This window comes from Pezoporus flaviventris, unplaced genomic scaffold (assembly GCF_033815535.1).
Source record: "Pezoporus flaviventris isolate CSIRO_AGI_PZ_B2104156 unplaced genomic scaffold, CSIRO_AGI_Pfla_v1 ptg000185l, whole genome shotgun sequence".
Taxonomy (NCBI): domain Eukaryota; kingdom Metazoa; phylum Chordata; class Aves; order Psittaciformes; family Psittacidae; genus Pezoporus; species Pezoporus flaviventris.
The window spans coordinates 230,088-247,356 of record NW_026892733.1 but is presented as its reverse complement, the minus strand read 5'-3'; the positions used below and the strand labels follow the sequence as shown (position 1 = coordinate 247,356).

The 17,269-nt window shown below is 47.7% G+C and overlaps 1 protein-coding gene across 5 annotated transcripts in view; it reads right to left on the bottom strand.

Annotated features, from left to right (window-relative positions):
• The window catches only part of LOC133262054 (zinc finger protein 131-like), a 73,009-nt gene that overhangs the window by 45,646 nt on the left and 10,094 nt on the right, over window positions 1-17,269 (bottom strand). For 4 of the 5 annotated variants that reach the window (XM_061440935.1, XM_061440940.1, XM_061440936.1 and 1 more), the window contains one exon: window positions 10,634-11,319. In XM_061440935.1, the coding sequence (XP_061296919.1) occupies window positions 10,634-11,319 (686 nt within the window). The remainder of the gene's footprint in view (window positions 1-10,633; window positions 11,320-17,269) is intronic. The other variant, XM_061440939.1, reaches the window with a different exon arrangement.

Sequence of the window (17,269 nt, the reverse complement as noted above, 5' to 3'; positions counted from 1 at the left end):
CTCACAAGAGCAGAGTAGAGGGGCAGGATCACCTCCTTCGACCTGCTGGCCATGCCCCTTTTGATGCAGCCCAGGATATGGTTGGCTTTCCGGGCTGCGAGCGCACACTGCCTGCTCATGTTCATTTTCTCATCGACCAGCACCCCCAAGACCTTCTGCGCAGGGCTGCTCTGAATCTCTTCTCTGCCCAACCTGTAGCTATCACAGTATCACAGTATGCTAGAGATTGGAAGGGACCTCGAAAGATCATCTAGTCCAATCCCCCGCTGGAGCAGGAACACCTAGATAAGGTTACACAGGAATGTGTCCAGGCGGGTTTTGAATGTCTCCAGGGAAGGAGACTCCACAACCTCCCTGGGCAGCCTGTTCCAGTGTTCCGTCACCCTCACTGAGAAGAAGTTTCCTCTCAAGTTTAAGTGGAACCTCTTGTGTTCCAGTTTGTACCCATTACCCCTTGTCTTATCATTGTTTGCCACTGAGTAGAGCCTGGCTCCATCCTCGTGACACTCCCCCTTTTATATATATTTATATACACTAATAAGGTGTCCTGGGTTCAGCAGTAGCAGTCATGTTTCTCCTTCTTGGTAGCTGGTGCAGTGCAGTGTTTTGACTTTCAGCTCGGGAACAGAGCTGATAGAGATGTTTTGGTTTGGCCAAGGACTTTGTGAGCCTCATGCTCTGCCAGGGAGGAGGGGAAGCTGGGAGGAAGCAGAGACAGGACACCTGACCCAAACTGACCAAAGAGCTATTCCATACCACAGCACGTCATACCCAGGATGTAACTGGGAGTTAGCCAGAAGCGCGGGGAGACTGCAGGGTTGGAGGAGGTATCGGTCGGAGCTTGGTCGGGCTTGGGGGGCGAGTTATCGGTCAGTGGGTGGTGAGGTGTTGTATTCTCTTCCCTTGTTATTTCCTTTATCATTATTATAATTGGTGGCAGCAGTAGTGGTTTGTGTTATACCTTAGTTACTAAACTGTTCTTATCTCAACCCGTGGGAGTTGCATTCTTTTGATTCTCCTCTCCGTCCCTCCGAGAGCAGGGGGAGGGCAAGAAAGGGGGGGAAGTGAGCGAACGAATTACCTGACTGGGTTTAAACCACGACATAAGGTCACCCCTCAGTCTCCTCTTCTCCAAACTATAGAGACCCAGCTCCCTCAGTCTTTCCTCATAAGGGAGATGCTCCACTCCCTTAATCATTTTTGTTGCCCTGCGCTGGACTCTCTCCAGCAGCTCCCTGTCCTTCTTGAACTGAGGGGCCCAGAACTGGACACAATATTCCAGATGGGGTCTCACCAGGGCAGAGTAGAGGGGAAGGAGGACCTCTCTCGACCTACTAACCACACCCCTTCTAATACACCCCAGGATGCCATTGGCCTTCTTGGCCACAAGGGCACAGTGTTGGCTCATGGTCATCCTGTCGTCCACTAGGACCCCCAGGTCCCTCTCCCCTACACTGCTCTCTAACTGGTCGTTCCCCAACCTGTACTGGAACCTGGGGTTGTTCCTGCCCAGATGCAGGACTCTACACTTTCCCTTGTTATATTTCATCAAGTTATTCCCTGCCCAACTCTCCAGCCTGTCCAGGTCTCGCTGGATGGCAGCACAGCCTTCTGGCGTGTCAGCCACTCCTCCCAGCTTAGTGTCATCAGCAAACTTGCTGATAGTACACTCACTTCCCTCATCTAAATCGTTGATGAATATATTAAATAATACCAGTCCCAGTACTGACCCTTGAGGCACTCCACTAGTTACAGGCCTCCAACTAGACTCAGCCCCATAGACTACAACTCTCTGGCTTCTCTCCTTCAGCCAGTTCACAGTCCACCTCACTACCTGATCATCCAGTCCACACTTCCTCAATTTAGCCGTGAGGATGCTGTGGGAGACTGTGTCAAATGCTTTGCTGAAGTCAAGGTAGACCACATCCACCGCTCTGCCATCATCCATCCACCGTGTTATTTCCTCATAAAAGGCTAAGAGATTGGTCAAGCATGATTTCCCCTTGGTGAAGCCATGTTGACTGCCCCTCAGAACCCTCTTATCCTTGATATGCCTTAAGATGGCACCAAGGATAAGGTGTTCCATCATTTTCCCAGGGATGGAGGTGAGGATGACCGGTCTATAGTTACCCGGGTCCTCCTTCTTGCCCTTTTTGAAGACTGGAGTGGCATTTGCTTTCCTCCAGGCCTCAGGCACCTCTCCCGTTTCCCAAGACTTGGTAAAGATGATGGAGAGTGGTCTAGCAATGACTTCCGCCAGTTCCCTCAGCACCCGCGGGTGCATCCCATCTGGACCCATGGATTTATGGATGTCCAGATTGCTCAACCGGTCTCTAACCCATTCCTCATCAACTAAGGCAGGTTTAATTCTAAGGAGGCCTTAGTCCTCCTAGCTGCCTTCCTACATCCTCTAGCAGCAGCCTTATATTCCTCCCAAGTGGCCAGCCCCTCCTTCCATGACCTGTAAACTCTCCTCTTCCACTTGAGCATACCCAGCAATTCCCTATTTAGCCACGCAGGTCTCCTGGCCCTCTTCCTTGACTTCCGACGTGTCGGGATGCTCCGATCTTGAGCTCGGAAAAAGCAATCCTTGAATGTCAACCAACTATCTTGGGCCCCTTTACCTTCAAGCAGCCTTGCCCATGGGATTTCCCCTAGCAATTGCTTGAAAAGGCCAAAGTTTGCCCTGCTAAAGTCCAGGGTTGCAATTCTACTTGCTATTCTACTAGTCCTACCACACAAGATCCTGAACTCCACCATCTCGTGGTCGCTGCAACCAAGGCAGCCCTCAACCCTTACTGCTTCAACCAGATCCTCCTTGTTAGTGAGGATGAGATCCAGCAGCGCTCCTCTCCTGGTTGGCTTATCCACCATTTGCAGGAGGAAGTTATCATCCATACACTGGAAGAACCTCCTGGACTGTGGCTGGGTTGCTGAGTGGTCCTTCCAGCAAATATCAGGGAAGTTAAAATCCCCCACTATGACCACGGCCTGTGACTGTGAGGTCGCTCTCAGCTGCCTGTAGAAGGCCTCGTCAACTTCCTCACCCTGATCTGGTGGTCTGTAACAGACACCTACAATAGCATCCCCCCTGCCAGCCTGCCCCTTAATTCTCACCCACAGACTCTCAACTCGCTCGTCATCTGTCCCTGGACAGAACTCGGTGCATTGTAGTTGCTCTTGCACATAAAGAGCAACCCCACCACCCTTCCTGGCTGGCCTGTCTTTTCTGAAAAGGACATAGCCCTCCATGACTATATTCCAGTCATGTGAGCTGTCCCACCACGTCTCTGTAATTGCCACCAGATCATAGTCTCCTGACTTAACACAGGTTTCCAACTCCTCCTGCTTATTTCCCATGCTGCGTGCATTGGTGTACAGACATTCCAGGGAGCGAGCTGAGCACACTGATTTCACCCTAGGATTATAGGAGGCCTCCCAGTCTTCATCAATTCTGGAGCGCTGCCCCACTGGGGCAAGACCAGCTACAACCCCATCCCCCTTCGAATCTAGTTTAAAGCTCTCCAAATGAGCCCTGCTAATTCATGCCCCAGCATCCTTTTGCCTCTGTGAGATAAACCTTTCTCACTTGTCATTGTCCAGACTGGTGCCCTATAAAACCAGCTGTTATCAAAGAATCCAAAGCCCTGCCTGTAGTACCAGTCTCGAAGCCAATTGTTTATGAGCTGAATCTTCCCATTCCTTCCCACATCATCAGTGGAAGATGGAAGGAGTGAGGAGAAGATCACTTGAGCCCCAGACTCTTTCACCATCCACCCCAAGGCCCTGTAGTCTTTCTTCAGCCCCCTCAGACTGCGGGAAGCAGCTTCCCCCTCACCTGTCTGGAAGACCAGCAGCGGGTAGTAGTCTGTCGGGTGCACCAGGTTGGGGAGCGCCCTAGTGATATCCCTGATCCAGGCTCCAGGAAGACTGCACACTTCCCTATGATGAGGGTCAACTCTGCATATCGGGCCCTCTGTTCCTCTCAGAAGGGAATCCCCTACTACAATGACCCTTCTTTCTTTCTTATCAGAGGCAGTCTTGAGGTGCAAAGTCGACCGCCTTTTCCTATGTGGCCTTCTGGGCTGGCCTTGCCCCACATGCTCTCCTTCAAGATCCAGGGCCTCGAACCTATTACGGAGGGACACCTGGGGAAGCAGGGCAGGAAGGGGGGAGGGTTTCCCACGACGTCGAACTGGAACTCGCTTCCAACCCTCGTCGTCTTTTTGGTCCCCTACCTCTGCGCAAAAGCTACAGGGGAGGGGCTGTCTCGGGCTATGCCTGGGATTGCTCCGACCCAGGGATAGGACCTTGCACTAGGCATGGTTAAACCTCATGAGGTTGGCATCAGCCCACCTCACAAGTGTGTCAAGGTCCATCTGGATGGCATTCCTTCCCTCCAGCGTATCAACCAAACCACACACCTTGGTGTCATCAGCAAACTTGCTGAGGGTGCACTCAATCCCACTGTCCATGCCAGCAACAAAGATTTTAAACAAGACCGGTCCCAACACCGATCCCTGAGGGACACCACTCGTTACCGGTCTCCAGCCGGACATTGAGCCATTGACGACAACTCTTTGCTTGCAGCCATCCAGCCAGTTCTTTATCCACCGAGTGGTCCATCCATCAAATTGATGTCGCTCCAATTTAGAGACAAGGATGTCGTGTGGGACAGTGTCGAATGCTTTGCACAAGTCCAGGTAGATGACATCAACTGCTCTATCCCTGTCCATCAGTTCTGTAGCCCTATCATAGAAGGCCACCAAATTGGTCAGGCAGGATATCCCCTTAGTGAAGCCATGCTGGCTGTCACCAAACACCTTGTTGAACCTCATTAGGTTCCTCTCCACCCAATTTTCCAGCCTATCAAGGTCCTACTGAATGGCAGCACAGCCTTCATGTGTATCAGTCACTCCCCACAGCTTCATATCATCAGCAAACTTGCCAAGGGTACACTCTAGCCCTTCATCCAGGTCATGGACAGACAAGTTGAATAAGATAGTCAATTGCTGAGTTGAGTAACTCCAGAGAGCATGCCTTCAACACCTGAGCAGGGGGAAGCATAGCGTCCAGGAGCCTCAAATCAAAGTGGCAAGAGCCACTGAGGGAGCCTCAAGTCCTTGACAGGACTTGCCCAGAAGCCAGCAGCTCAGCTGATGCAAGCAGCTGACTCACAGGGGGTGGCATCAGGAGGGATGGCACCAGCCCTGACTGAGTAAAAACCCACCCCAGGGAGCACAAGTGACCAGAAGCAGGGCGAACAGGGAGTGGCATGGCAGGGCACAGCACAGCACTTTGCGGAGGCAGGGCAAGCAGGCAGGTGAGCATTTACGTCATGACCAGGGCCTAGTCTGGGAGCTCTACTCTGGTTGTGGCCAACACAGGCACCCAGAGCCGAGGAGAGGTTGCAGCGCAGACCTCAGAGTATAGAAAGTGCCCTGACTGGTCTCTTTAGACAAGGATACAAAATAGACAGGGCTGTGGTCAGTGCACCATGGTGGAGGTCCTCCTGCAGCAGGTGGCTGAGCTGCAGGAGACTGTTGGTAAGCTGAGAGGAAACTGGACTACTTGCCCCAGGCACAAGCTGTGCAGGGGGCTTAAGCATCCATCATAGCACATACAGGAAAGAAGGAGGGCATTAACCCAGGAAGCTGGGAACTAGTAACAATAAAAAAAAAAAAAAGGAAGAGGGCAATATACAATATACATAGCTCTAGAGGGCAGGGGGGCCCAAGACTCTTGGTTGATATTCAAGGATCACCTGCTACAAGCTCAGGAGTGTTGCATCCCAACTAGAAGAAAATGCAGCAGGAGGGCCAGGAGACCTCCTTGGATGGATAAGGAGCTGCTGAGAAAACTTAGAGGGGAAAGAAGAGACTTATAAAAGGCAGAAGCAAGGACAAGCAACCTGGGAAGAATACAGGGATGTTGCTAGGGATCAGGTTAGGAAAGCTAAGGCCCAGTTAGAATTAAACTTGGCCAGGGATGTTAAGGATAACAGGAAAGGATTCTTTAAGTATGTACCAAATAAAAGAGAGACAAGGGACAATGCAGGCCCCCTCAGGAAGCCATCAGGAGAACTGGTGACGTGGATTTGGAGGAGGCTGAGGTTCTTAATGACTTCTTTGCCTCAGTCTTCACTGGCAAATGCTCTGACCACAACACCCAAGTCTTGGAAGGCAGATGCAGGGACTGTAAAAATGAAGACCTTAGGCCCACTGTAGGAGAGGATCTGCTTCGAGACCATCTTAAAAATCAGAACATGCACAAGTCCATGGGACGTGATGAAACCCATCCGTGGGTCCTGAAGGAGCTGGCAAATGAAGTTGCTAAGCCACTGTCCATCATATTTGAAAAATCATGGCAGTCAGGTGAAGCTCCCCGATGACAGGAGAAAGGTAAATATAACCCCCATTTTCAAGAAGGGGAAAATGGATGATGCAGGGAATTACAGACCAGTCAGTCTCACCTCTGTGCCTGGCAAAATCTTGGAGCAGACTCTCCTATAAAGCATGCTAAGGCATATGAAAAACAAGGTGCTTGGTGACAGCCAGCACAGCTTCACTAAGGGGAAATCCTGCCCGACCAATCTGTTGGCCTTCTATGATAGGGCTAGGGAACTGATGGACAGGGGTAGAACAGCTGACATCAGCTACCTGGACTTGTGCAAAGCATTCAACACTGTCCTGCATAACATCCTTGACTCTAAACTGGAGAGACAACAATTTGATAGACCACTCGATGGATAAAGAACTGGATGGATGGCTGCACACAAAGAGTTGTGGTCAACAGCTCAATGTCCAGTTGGAAAACAGTAACAAGTGTTGTCCCTCGGGGACTGGTGTTCGGACTGGTCTTGTTCAACATCTTTGCCAGTGACATGGACAGTGGGACTGAGTGCACCCTTGGCAAGTTTGCCGACGACACCAAGATGTGTGATTCAGTTGATAGGCTGGAAGGAAGGAATGCCATTCAGAGGGACCTTGACACGCTTGCAAGGTGGGCCAATGCCAACCTCATGAAGTTCAACCAAGCCAAATGCAAGGGGTCAGGGCAATCCCAGGCACACCTACAGGTTGGGAGAGAAGAGATTCAGAGCAGCCCTGCAGAGAAGGACTTGGGGGTGCTGGTTGATGAAAAACTGAACATGAGCTGGCTTCAGTGTGCACTCGCAGCCCAGAAAGCCAACCATATCCTGGGCTGCACCAAAAGGAGTGTGACCAGCAAGTCAAAGGAGGTGATCCTGCCCCTCTAACTCTGCTCTCATTAAACCCCACTTGGAGTATTATGAGCAGTTCTGGTGTCCTCAACATAAAAAGGACATGGAACTGCTGGAGCAAGTCCACAGGAAGGCCACGAGGATAACAAGGGGGCTGGAGCACCTCCCGTATGAAGACAGGCTGAGAAAGTTGGGGCTGTTCATCCTGGAGAAGGCTGCTCAGAGACATCATAGCAGCCTTCCAGTATCTGAAGGGGGCATATAGGGATGCTGGGAAGGGACTCTTCATTAGAGACTGCAGTGGCAGGACAAGGGGTAATGGGTTCAAACTTAAACAGGGGAAGTTTAGGTTAGATATAAGGAAGATGTTATTGGCTGTGAGGGTGGCGAGGCACTGGAATGGATTGCCCAAGGAAGTTGTGAAAGCTCCATCCCTGGCAGCATTCAAGGCTGGGTTGGACAGAGGCTTGGGCAACATGGCCTAGTGCGTGGTGTCCCTGCCCATGGCAATGGGGGTTGGAACTAGATGATCTTAAGTTCCTTTCCAACCCTAACGATTCTATGATTCTAAAACCAGACCCAGTATTAATCCCTGAGGAACACCACTGACTACAGGCCTCAACTGCACTCTACTATGCTAATCACAACACTCTGAACTCTGCCATTCAGCCAGTTTTTGATCCACCTCACTGCCTATTCATCTAACTCACATTTCCTAAGCTTACCTACAAGGATTTTACTGGAGACTGTGTCAATAGCCCTGCTGAAGTCAAGGTAGATAACATCCACTGCTTTCCCCTCATTGACCCATTTTGCTATGTCGTCATCAAAGGCTACAAGAACGGTCAAGCAAGATTTACCCTTGTTGAATCCATGCTGACTATTCCTGATGACCTTTTTTTCTATGTGTTTGGTGATGACCTCCAGGATGCCGTTCCATCACCCTTCCAGGGATGGAGGTGAGGCTGACTGGCTGGTAGTTTCCCAGGTCCTCCTTCTTGCCCTTTTTGTAGATGAGAGTAACATTGGCCTTCCTAGGCCAATCACACACTGACCAATATCAACACTCCACAGATGCAAAGACATTCCATTTAAAAGGATTTGGCAGCAAAAAAAAAGCTGAGAATATGTAGGACTGCTACTCTCCATTAAATTCTGGTGATTCATGACTGACATATTAAACAAAAACTTCTGAAATATCGGGACAACATATATTTTATATATATAAATATGCATATAATGTTCAGTACCTATTCAAACAGTAAAAACTTTTCAGTAAGATGAAGTAGCACTTCAACCTCCCATATAAAAGTAGCACAAGTCATTTTGTACTCAAAATATGCTATCCATGTTTCAGAGGCATATTTTACAGTAGTAGACTTTTTTGTCAGTCGCTAGAAAAGATTTGCTGTGTTAACTCACAAAAAAGATTAAATCATAGGTGAGATATCAAATGCAATAATGAAACTCTCAGACAAGATGGTACAAGAGAGTTGTTAGGGGCTATTTTACACCTAATTCATTAATAGGCATTTGTTCAGAAGTTCTGTTAGTTAAAAGGTTTCTTTAAACTGTGTATTCCAGTAAAGATCACAGTTCAAATCATATTTCAACAGAACTGTGAAAATGAGTGGCTCCTCGGTTTGGTAATTTTGGAGAAGAAAATATGCTTTAAGAAATGATTCTGAAAAAAACTTTAAGATCTAACAGACTTGAGAAAGAAGCTTCATTAGTGCTTTCTGTTTTCAGGTGCCTATTTTTAACCACCTCATTCACCCAAAGCTTCTATCCACGGTGTCATGGTTTAGACCCAGCTGGTAACTCAGCACCACACAGCTGTTCACTCACACCACCTCTTCCCCTCCCTTGGCAGGATGGGGAGGAGAATCAAAACAATGTAAATCCCACAGGTTGAGATGAGGACAGTCCAGTAACTAAAGTACAATATTATATTATTATTAAGAATAAGGGAAATAACAAGGGGAGAGAATATAAAGCTTAAAGTGGAAAGGGAAAAAAAAAAAAAACAACAAACCAGTAAACACAAGTGATGCACAATACAATTGCTCACCACCCCCTGACTAATACCCAGCCTGACTCAAACAGCAACTGGTCCCCTCTGTGTAACTCCCCCAGTTTTTATACTGGGCATGACATGCTGTGGTATGGAATACCTCTTTGGCTAGTTTGGGTCAGGTGTCCTGTCTCTGCTTCCTCCCAACTTCTTGTGCCCCACTTCACTGACAGAGCATGAGAGAATGAAAAGTCCTTGATCAGGGTAAGTGCTACTTAACAACAACTAAAACATCTGTCTGTTATCATCACTGTTCTCAGACTAAAGCTGGAACACAGCACTGCAACAGCTATTAGGACGGAGAGGTAAAAAAAACCACAAACAAACAAAAAAACACAACCCCAAAACCAAACACACAAACAACAGCACACACACACACTGAGGCAAGGGGGGCACAAAATTACAAAATTGAATATATAAACCTTTAGAATCAGTTTTAAGTAATATTAAGTTTGATGGCTTTGTAACAGTAGCAATGGAAAATTACTGAGGTGCATAATACACAGAAAAAAAAAAGTAGAGTACAGCTAGAGAACATACTGAGAATTCTTGTATAAGATAAACCATTGCAGTTGACATAGTTTTAGGCCCTATAACCTTAGTACAAAATCAATGTAAGAAAAACAGTGTAGAAGAACAGGACGCAAGAATAAGGAATATCTAGGAATGGCAGGTGTCCAGGATGGGCTACAGTTAAACTAACTGATAAGTAGGAGGATAGGAGGATTATTATGTCTCTGGTGCTAACAAACCAATTAAGCTGGTATAAGCATCTACTGTGTGTGCTTCAAAGGCTGCCAGAAGTGATGAAGATTGTTGGAAGAAGTAAACAACCCTCAGATACCACCACCACAATTCTGTACGCATGGGGGGAACTTTCTGGAAAATAACATAATCCATAAGTAGCCTCATGAATATGTATGTATGCCCAGGGACTACATAAGGATGGCTTGTGTAGCAATAGGGGGACACATGTTAGGAGGAGCTATCCCCCATGTCTCCCGGTGCCGCAATAAAGAATACCTGCTTGTCAACTTGAAACTCTGTTGGCAAGTTTGTTCCTGGAGTTTTCTCCGAATCAACACACACACACACAATAACCCAAACAAAAAACTGTTACAGGTGAAACCAGGACAAACAGCAAAACAAAGAAAAACAAGACACAACCCCCCTCACACACCCCAAACCAGCATTTTAGTTCTAACTAGAAGCCAATTATTTCTAGCACTCAGGACTCACATGCTCTCTTCAGTATATTTTCTATTTCCCCAAAACATGCAAAACCCCAAAATGTTAGAGCTAAGGTCACAAGGACAGAACTATAGAAATGCTCTTACCTGTGTGCTTCCGAAGGTGCTCTTTAAAATGTCCAACGTGGTCAAACTGCTTATCACAGTACTGGCATATATGTATTTTTTTGCCAGGTCTTTGCTTCTTGCTGGCACCACCTTCATCAAGGTGGTAACAGGTGAGGTGCTGTTTCAAAGCAGTCTCTCGTAGGTACCTTTTTTTGCATATGTCACACTTGTACCTCTCAGTAGAGTGTGTTTTCATGTGTTCCTTAAAATGGTAAAACAATTTAAATGAACGGTTACATTTCTCACAGCAGAATAAATTCTTCATATGTGACAGCTGAAGTTCCACAATTTCAAAACCTTCTACCTGTTTGCACAAGGTATCAGATGCACTGTCATCTTCCTCCTGGATCTGGCATTTTCCCTCTCCCTGACGATACTTGCTGGTGATATCTGCTAAAAGAGCCAAAGCAGATGCATCTGATGTACCTGTTGTCTGTATGTACTTTATGGATTGCTCTGCAGAAGCTACTTCAAGTGTTTCGATGCTGTCATCTTCCACTTCAATGATCCCTTCAGCAACCTCAACCTCAATTTCAACAGGCTCTGATTCTGCAGGTGGTAGTGTTTCTGTGATAACATTAGAAGTTTCAGCTACCTTCCTCTTCTTTGGTTTATTTTTATCTTGTATTTGATTTGATTCTAAGGGTGATGAAATTTCTTTGCTCCTGGAAAGCATTTACATAAACATAGTTAAGATCCATAAGCACTTACATAAAAATTCCTGCCTGATAGTGAGCTTATACATTAAACACTCACTAGCTGTTTCTCAAAGCAGCTGAATGATGAACTACCACATAACCTGCATGCATTTTGGAAGCTACTTTGTCCTTAATCTATATTCCTTACAGCTATAGAATAGCATGGTTAATGTTGTGGAAAATCTGACATAAGGTTATTGAAGCGACAGACAGGGGCAGAGCAGTTCACATCATCTATATGGACTTGTGCAAAGCATTCAACACTGTCCTGAACAACATCCTTGTCTCTAAACTGGAGAGACAACAATTTGATAGACAGACCACTCGATGGATAAAGAACTGGATGGATGGCTGCACACAAAGAGTTGTGGTCAACAGCTCAATGTCCAGTTGGAAAACAGTAACAAGTGTTGTCCCTCGGGGACTGGTCTTGTTCAACATCTTTGCCAGTGACATGGACAGTGGGACTGAGTACACCCTTGGCAAGTTTGCCGATGACACCAAGATGTGTGGTTCAATTGAGGCGCTGGAGGGAAGGAATGCCATCCAGAGGGACCTTGACACGCTTGCAAGGTGGGCCAATGCCAACCTCATGAAGTTCAACCAAGCCAAATGCAAGGGGTCAGGGCAATCCCAGGCACACCTACAGGTTGGGAGAGAAGAGATTCAGAGCAGCCCTGCAGAGAAGGACTTGGGGGTGCTGGTTGATGAAAAACTGAACATGAGCTGGCTTCAGTGTGCACTCGCAGCCCAGAAAGCCAACCATATCCTGGGCTGCACCAAAAGGAGCGTGACCAGCAAGTCAAAGGAGGTGATCCTGCCCCTCTAACTCTGCTCTCATTAAACCCCACTTGGAGTATTATGAGCAGTTCTGGTGTCCTCAACATAAAAAGGACATGGAACTGTTGGAGCAAGTCCACAGGAAGGCCACGAGGATAACAAGGGGGCTGGAGCACCTCCCGTATGAAGACAGGCTGAGAAAGTCGGGGCTGTTCAGCCTGGGGAAGAGAAGGCTGCATGGAGACCTCATAGCAGCCTTCCAGTATCTAAAGGGGACCTATAGGGATGCTGGGAAGGGACTCTTCATTAGAGACTGCAGTGGCAGGACAAAGGGTAACGGGTTCAAACTTAAACAGGGGAAGTTTAGGTTAGATATAGGGAAGAAGTTATTTGCTGTGAGGGTGGCGAGGCACTGGAATGGGTTGCCCAAGGAAGTTGTGAATGCTCCATCCCTGGCAGCGTTGGACAGAGCCTTGGGCAACATGGTTTAGTGGGAGGTGTCCCTGCCCATAGCAGGGGGGTTGGAAAGGACCTTAAGATCATCAAGTTCCAACCCTAACTATTCTATGATTCTGATTCTAATAGTTTTAAATAGCTCCACTTGATCAATCCCAGGCATAGCTACAGGTTGGGCAAAGAAGAGATTCAGAGCAGCCCTGCAGAGAAGGACTTGGGGGTGCTGGTCGATGAGAAAATGAACATGAGCCGGCAGTGTGCGCTTGAACTGTTGGAGCAAGTCCACAGGAAGGCCACGAGGATAACAAGGGGACTGGAGCACCTCCCGTATGAAGACAGGCTGAGGAAGTTGGAGTTGTTCAGCCTGGGGAGGAGAAGGCTGTGTGGAGACCTCATAGCAGCCTTCCAGTATCTGAAGAGGGCCTATAGGGATGCTGGAGAGGGACTCTTCATTAAGGACTGTAGTGACAGGACAAGGGGTAATGGGTTAAAACTTAAACAGGGGAAGTTTAGGTTGGGTATAAGAAGGAAGTTCTTTCCTGTTAGGGTGGTGAGGCACTGGAATAGGTTGCCCAGGGAGGTTGTGAATGCTCCATCCCTGGCAGTGTTCAAGGCCAGGTTGGACGAGGCCTTGGGTGATATGATTTAGCGTAAGGTGTCCCTGCCCACGGCATGGGGGTTGGAACTAGATGATCTTAAGGTCCTTTCCAATCCTAACGATTCTATGATCAATATACACTATCTATCAAGAAGAAAAGCCAATTAGTCTAATGGCATAAGTTTATCTAAGAAACTTGTGAAATTCTGTAGTTGGTAAGAAAATTTGCCCAAAGGAAGGAGTTATTTGGCCTGCCTACTCAGAAATGAGACTCAAGTCCTTCCTACACTATTCACCTCTTAAGCTCTGTAGTGAACCCAATTGTCTGCAATACTTGCAGCTTGCTAGAAAAAACTACAGCTGTGACTTCACACAGTGATTATTATAACATCGCATACTTCAGGAAAGCACACAGCTAAGGTTTTTGTTGGGCCTTTTTATTTGGGGGGGGGGGGGGGGTGTTTGGATTTTTTTTTTTTTTTAAAGCAGACACTGGGATGTGGATAGAGTTTAGTTTTATTTAGCTTAATTCTCTGGGCTTAAACAGAACCCACAACTCTCATCCTCTTTTTGCACCATAAACACACACCCCCCTTCCTCCAAGACAGCTGAGTGGGCCAATGCTTTCAAGTCACACTCTCACAGGTGTCAACAGCACTTAAATCAGTAGCAAAACCTCCAGCATGCATCAGTTTTGAAAAAATGAGTGGCTATCTTCCCCTCAAATCAAACTGACAAGAGTAATTCGGGCTTTTACCTTCCTTTACAGCCTGATGAATCCTTTTATGTAAGCTACACCATACCTACTTTCATGTTTTGTAGTAATAGGAAAGATAAGGATTTTCGAGAATACATGTATGTCATACGGCACAGATGTGGCTAATGACCTCATGCAGGACACAGCTTATTATTATGGGGGAGGGGGGCATCATTCCATCCCAAAACTCCCAGTCAGTTGCCAGCACCTATAATAAATGCTCTGAGCAATGTAGAGATATCCCAGCTGCTCCAGCCAATGAGCCGGCTTCATTTGGATCTTGGCTCAGATGCCTCTATACAAATGCCCATAGAATGGGGAACAAACAAGAGGAATTTGAGATGTGTGCACATCTACAAGGATATAACAGGCATCGCAGAAAGATGGTGGGATGGCTCCTATGACTGGAGTGTTGGAATGGAAGGTTACAGGCTTTTTAGAAAAGACAGCCCCGATACGTGGGGAGGGGGAGTTGCCCTTTATGTTAGGGATAGCCTGGAGAGTATGGAACTCTGTCAGGGGACAGGTGAGCAGTCCACAGAGAGTTTGTGGGTCAGGGTTAAAGGGAATATAGCTACGGGGGACATTACTGTGGGGATCTGTTACAGATCGTCCGATGAAGGAGAACCTGCGGATGAAGCACTCCATAGACAGACAGGAACAGCCTCATGCTCGCAGGCCCTTGTTCTCATGGGTGACTTCAACCACCCTGATATCTGTTGAAGGGATGGTACGGCCCGGCACAAGCAATCCAGGAAGTTCCTCGATTGTGTGGAAGATAACTTCCTTCTGCAAGTAATAGAGGAGATGACAAGGAGAGGTGCCATGCTTGACCTCGTGTTCACCAACAAGGAAGGGCTTGTCGGAAAGGTGATGCTCCATGCCAGCCTTTGCTGCAGTGATCACGAGATGGTAGAGTTCGAGATCCTCAGGACAGTGAGAAGAGTGTGCAGCAAGCTCACTGCCCTGGAATTCAAAAGAGCAGACTTTGGCCTCTTCAGGAACCTGCTTAGTAATGTTCCATGGGATACAGCCCTAGAGGGCAGGGGGGCCCAAGACTCTTGGTTGATATTCAAGGATCACCTGCTACAAGCTCAGGAGTGTTGCATCCCAACTACAAGGAAGTGCAGCAGGAGGGCCAGGAGACCTCCTTGGATGGATAAGGAGCTCTTGAGGAAAATTCAAAAGAAAAAAGAGGCTTATAAAAGGTGGAAGCAAGGACAGGCGACCTGGGAAGAATACAGGGATGTTGTCTGGGAAGCTAGGGACCAGGTTAGGAAAGCTAAGGCCCAGTTAGAATTAAACTTGGCCAGGGATGTTAAGGATAACAGGAAGGGATTCTATAGTTACATTGCAAATAAAAAAAAGCAGACTACGGAGAACATAGGCCCCCTCAGGAAGCTCTCGGGAGAACTGGCTACACAGGATTTGGAGAAGGCTGAGGTTCTTAATGACTTCTTTGCCTCAGTCTTCACTGGCAAAGACTCTGACCAAACCACCCAAGTCTTGGAAGGCAGATACAGGGACTGTGAAAATGAAGACCTCAGGCCCACTGTAGGAGAGGATCTGCTTCAAGACCATCTTAAAAATCAGAACATGCACAAGTCCATGGGACCTGATGAAACCCATCCGTGGGTCCTGGAGGAGCTGGCAAATGAAGTTGCGAAGCCGCTGTCCATCATACTTGAAAAATCATGGCAGTCAGGTGAAGCTCCCCGATGACAGGAAAAAGGGAAATATAACCCCCATTTTCAAGAAGGGGAAAATGGATGATCCAGGGAATTACAGAGCAGTCAGTCTCACCTCTGTGCCTGGCAAAATCTTGGAGCAGATTTTATTGGAAGACATGCTAAGGCATATGAAAATCAACAAGGTGCTTGGTAACAGCCAGCATGGCTTCACTAAGGGGAAATCCTGCCTGACCAATTTGGTGGCCTTCTATGATGATGGGGCTACAAAACTGATGGACAGGGGTAGAGCAGCTGATGTCATCTACCTGGACTTGTGTAAAGCGTTTGACACTGTCCCACACGACATCCTTGTCTCGAAATTGGAGCGACATCAATTTGATGGATGGACCACTCGGTGGATAAAGAACTGGCTAGATGGCCGCACACAAAGAGTTGTGGTCAACAGCTCAATGTCCTGCTGGAGACCAGTAACAAGTGGTGTCTCTCAGGGATCAGTGTTGGGACCAGTCTTGTTTAACATCTTCATCGCTGACATGGACAGTGGGATTTAGCGCGCCCTCAGCAAGTTTGCCGATGACACCAAGGTGTGTGGTTTGGTTGATACGCTGGAGGGAAGGAATGCCATCCAGAGGGACCTTGACACACTTGTGAGGTGGGCCAATGACAACCTCATGAAGTTTAACCATAACAAGTGCAAGGTCCTACACCTGGGTTGGAGCAATCCCAGACACACCTACAGGTTGGGCAGAGAAGAGATTCAGAGCAGCCCTGTGGGGAAAGTCTTGGGGGTGTTGGTTGATGAGAAAATGAACATGAGCAGGCAGTGTGCGCTTGCAGCCCAGAAAGCCAACCGTATCCTGGGCTGCATCAAAAGGAGCATGACCAGCAGGTCGAAGGAGGTGATCCTGCCCCTCTACTCTGCTCATGTGAGACCTCACCTGGAGTATTGTGTGCAGTTCTGGTGTCCTCAACATAAAAAGGACATGGAACTGTTGGAACAAGTCCAGAGAAGGGCCACGAGGATGATCAGGGGACTGGAGCACCTCCCGTATGAAGACAGGCTGAGGAAGTTGGGGCTGTTCAGCCTGGAGAAGAGAAGGCTGCGTGGAGACCTCATAGCAGCCTTCCAGTATCTGAAGGGGGCCTATAGGGATGCTGGAGAGGGATTCTTCATTAAGGACTGTAGTGATAGGACAAGGGGTAACGGGTTAAAACTTAAACAGGGGAAGTTTAGATTGGGTATAAGGAGGAAATTCTTTTCTGTTAGGGTGGTGAGGCACTGGAATAGGTTGCCCAGGGAGGTTGTGAATGCTCCATCCCTGACAGTGTTCAAGACCAGGTTGGACAAGGCCTTGGGTGATATGGTTTAGTGTGAGGTGTCCCTGCCAATGGCAGGGGGGTTGGAACTTGATGATCTTAAGGTCCTTTCCAACCCTAACTATTCTATGATTCTATGAAATTGCTTATTAAATATTCAGATACAGAAAGACAGAGCAGCTATACTTATAGTTTCATCTAGCCTGGATTTCTGATGTCTAGGTGGTGACAGTTACTTTGCACATTACTGCAAGGAGCTCCAGAATCACATACCAAAATAATAATCTGCTCGGCAAAGAGGAGAGAGACTACCATCCT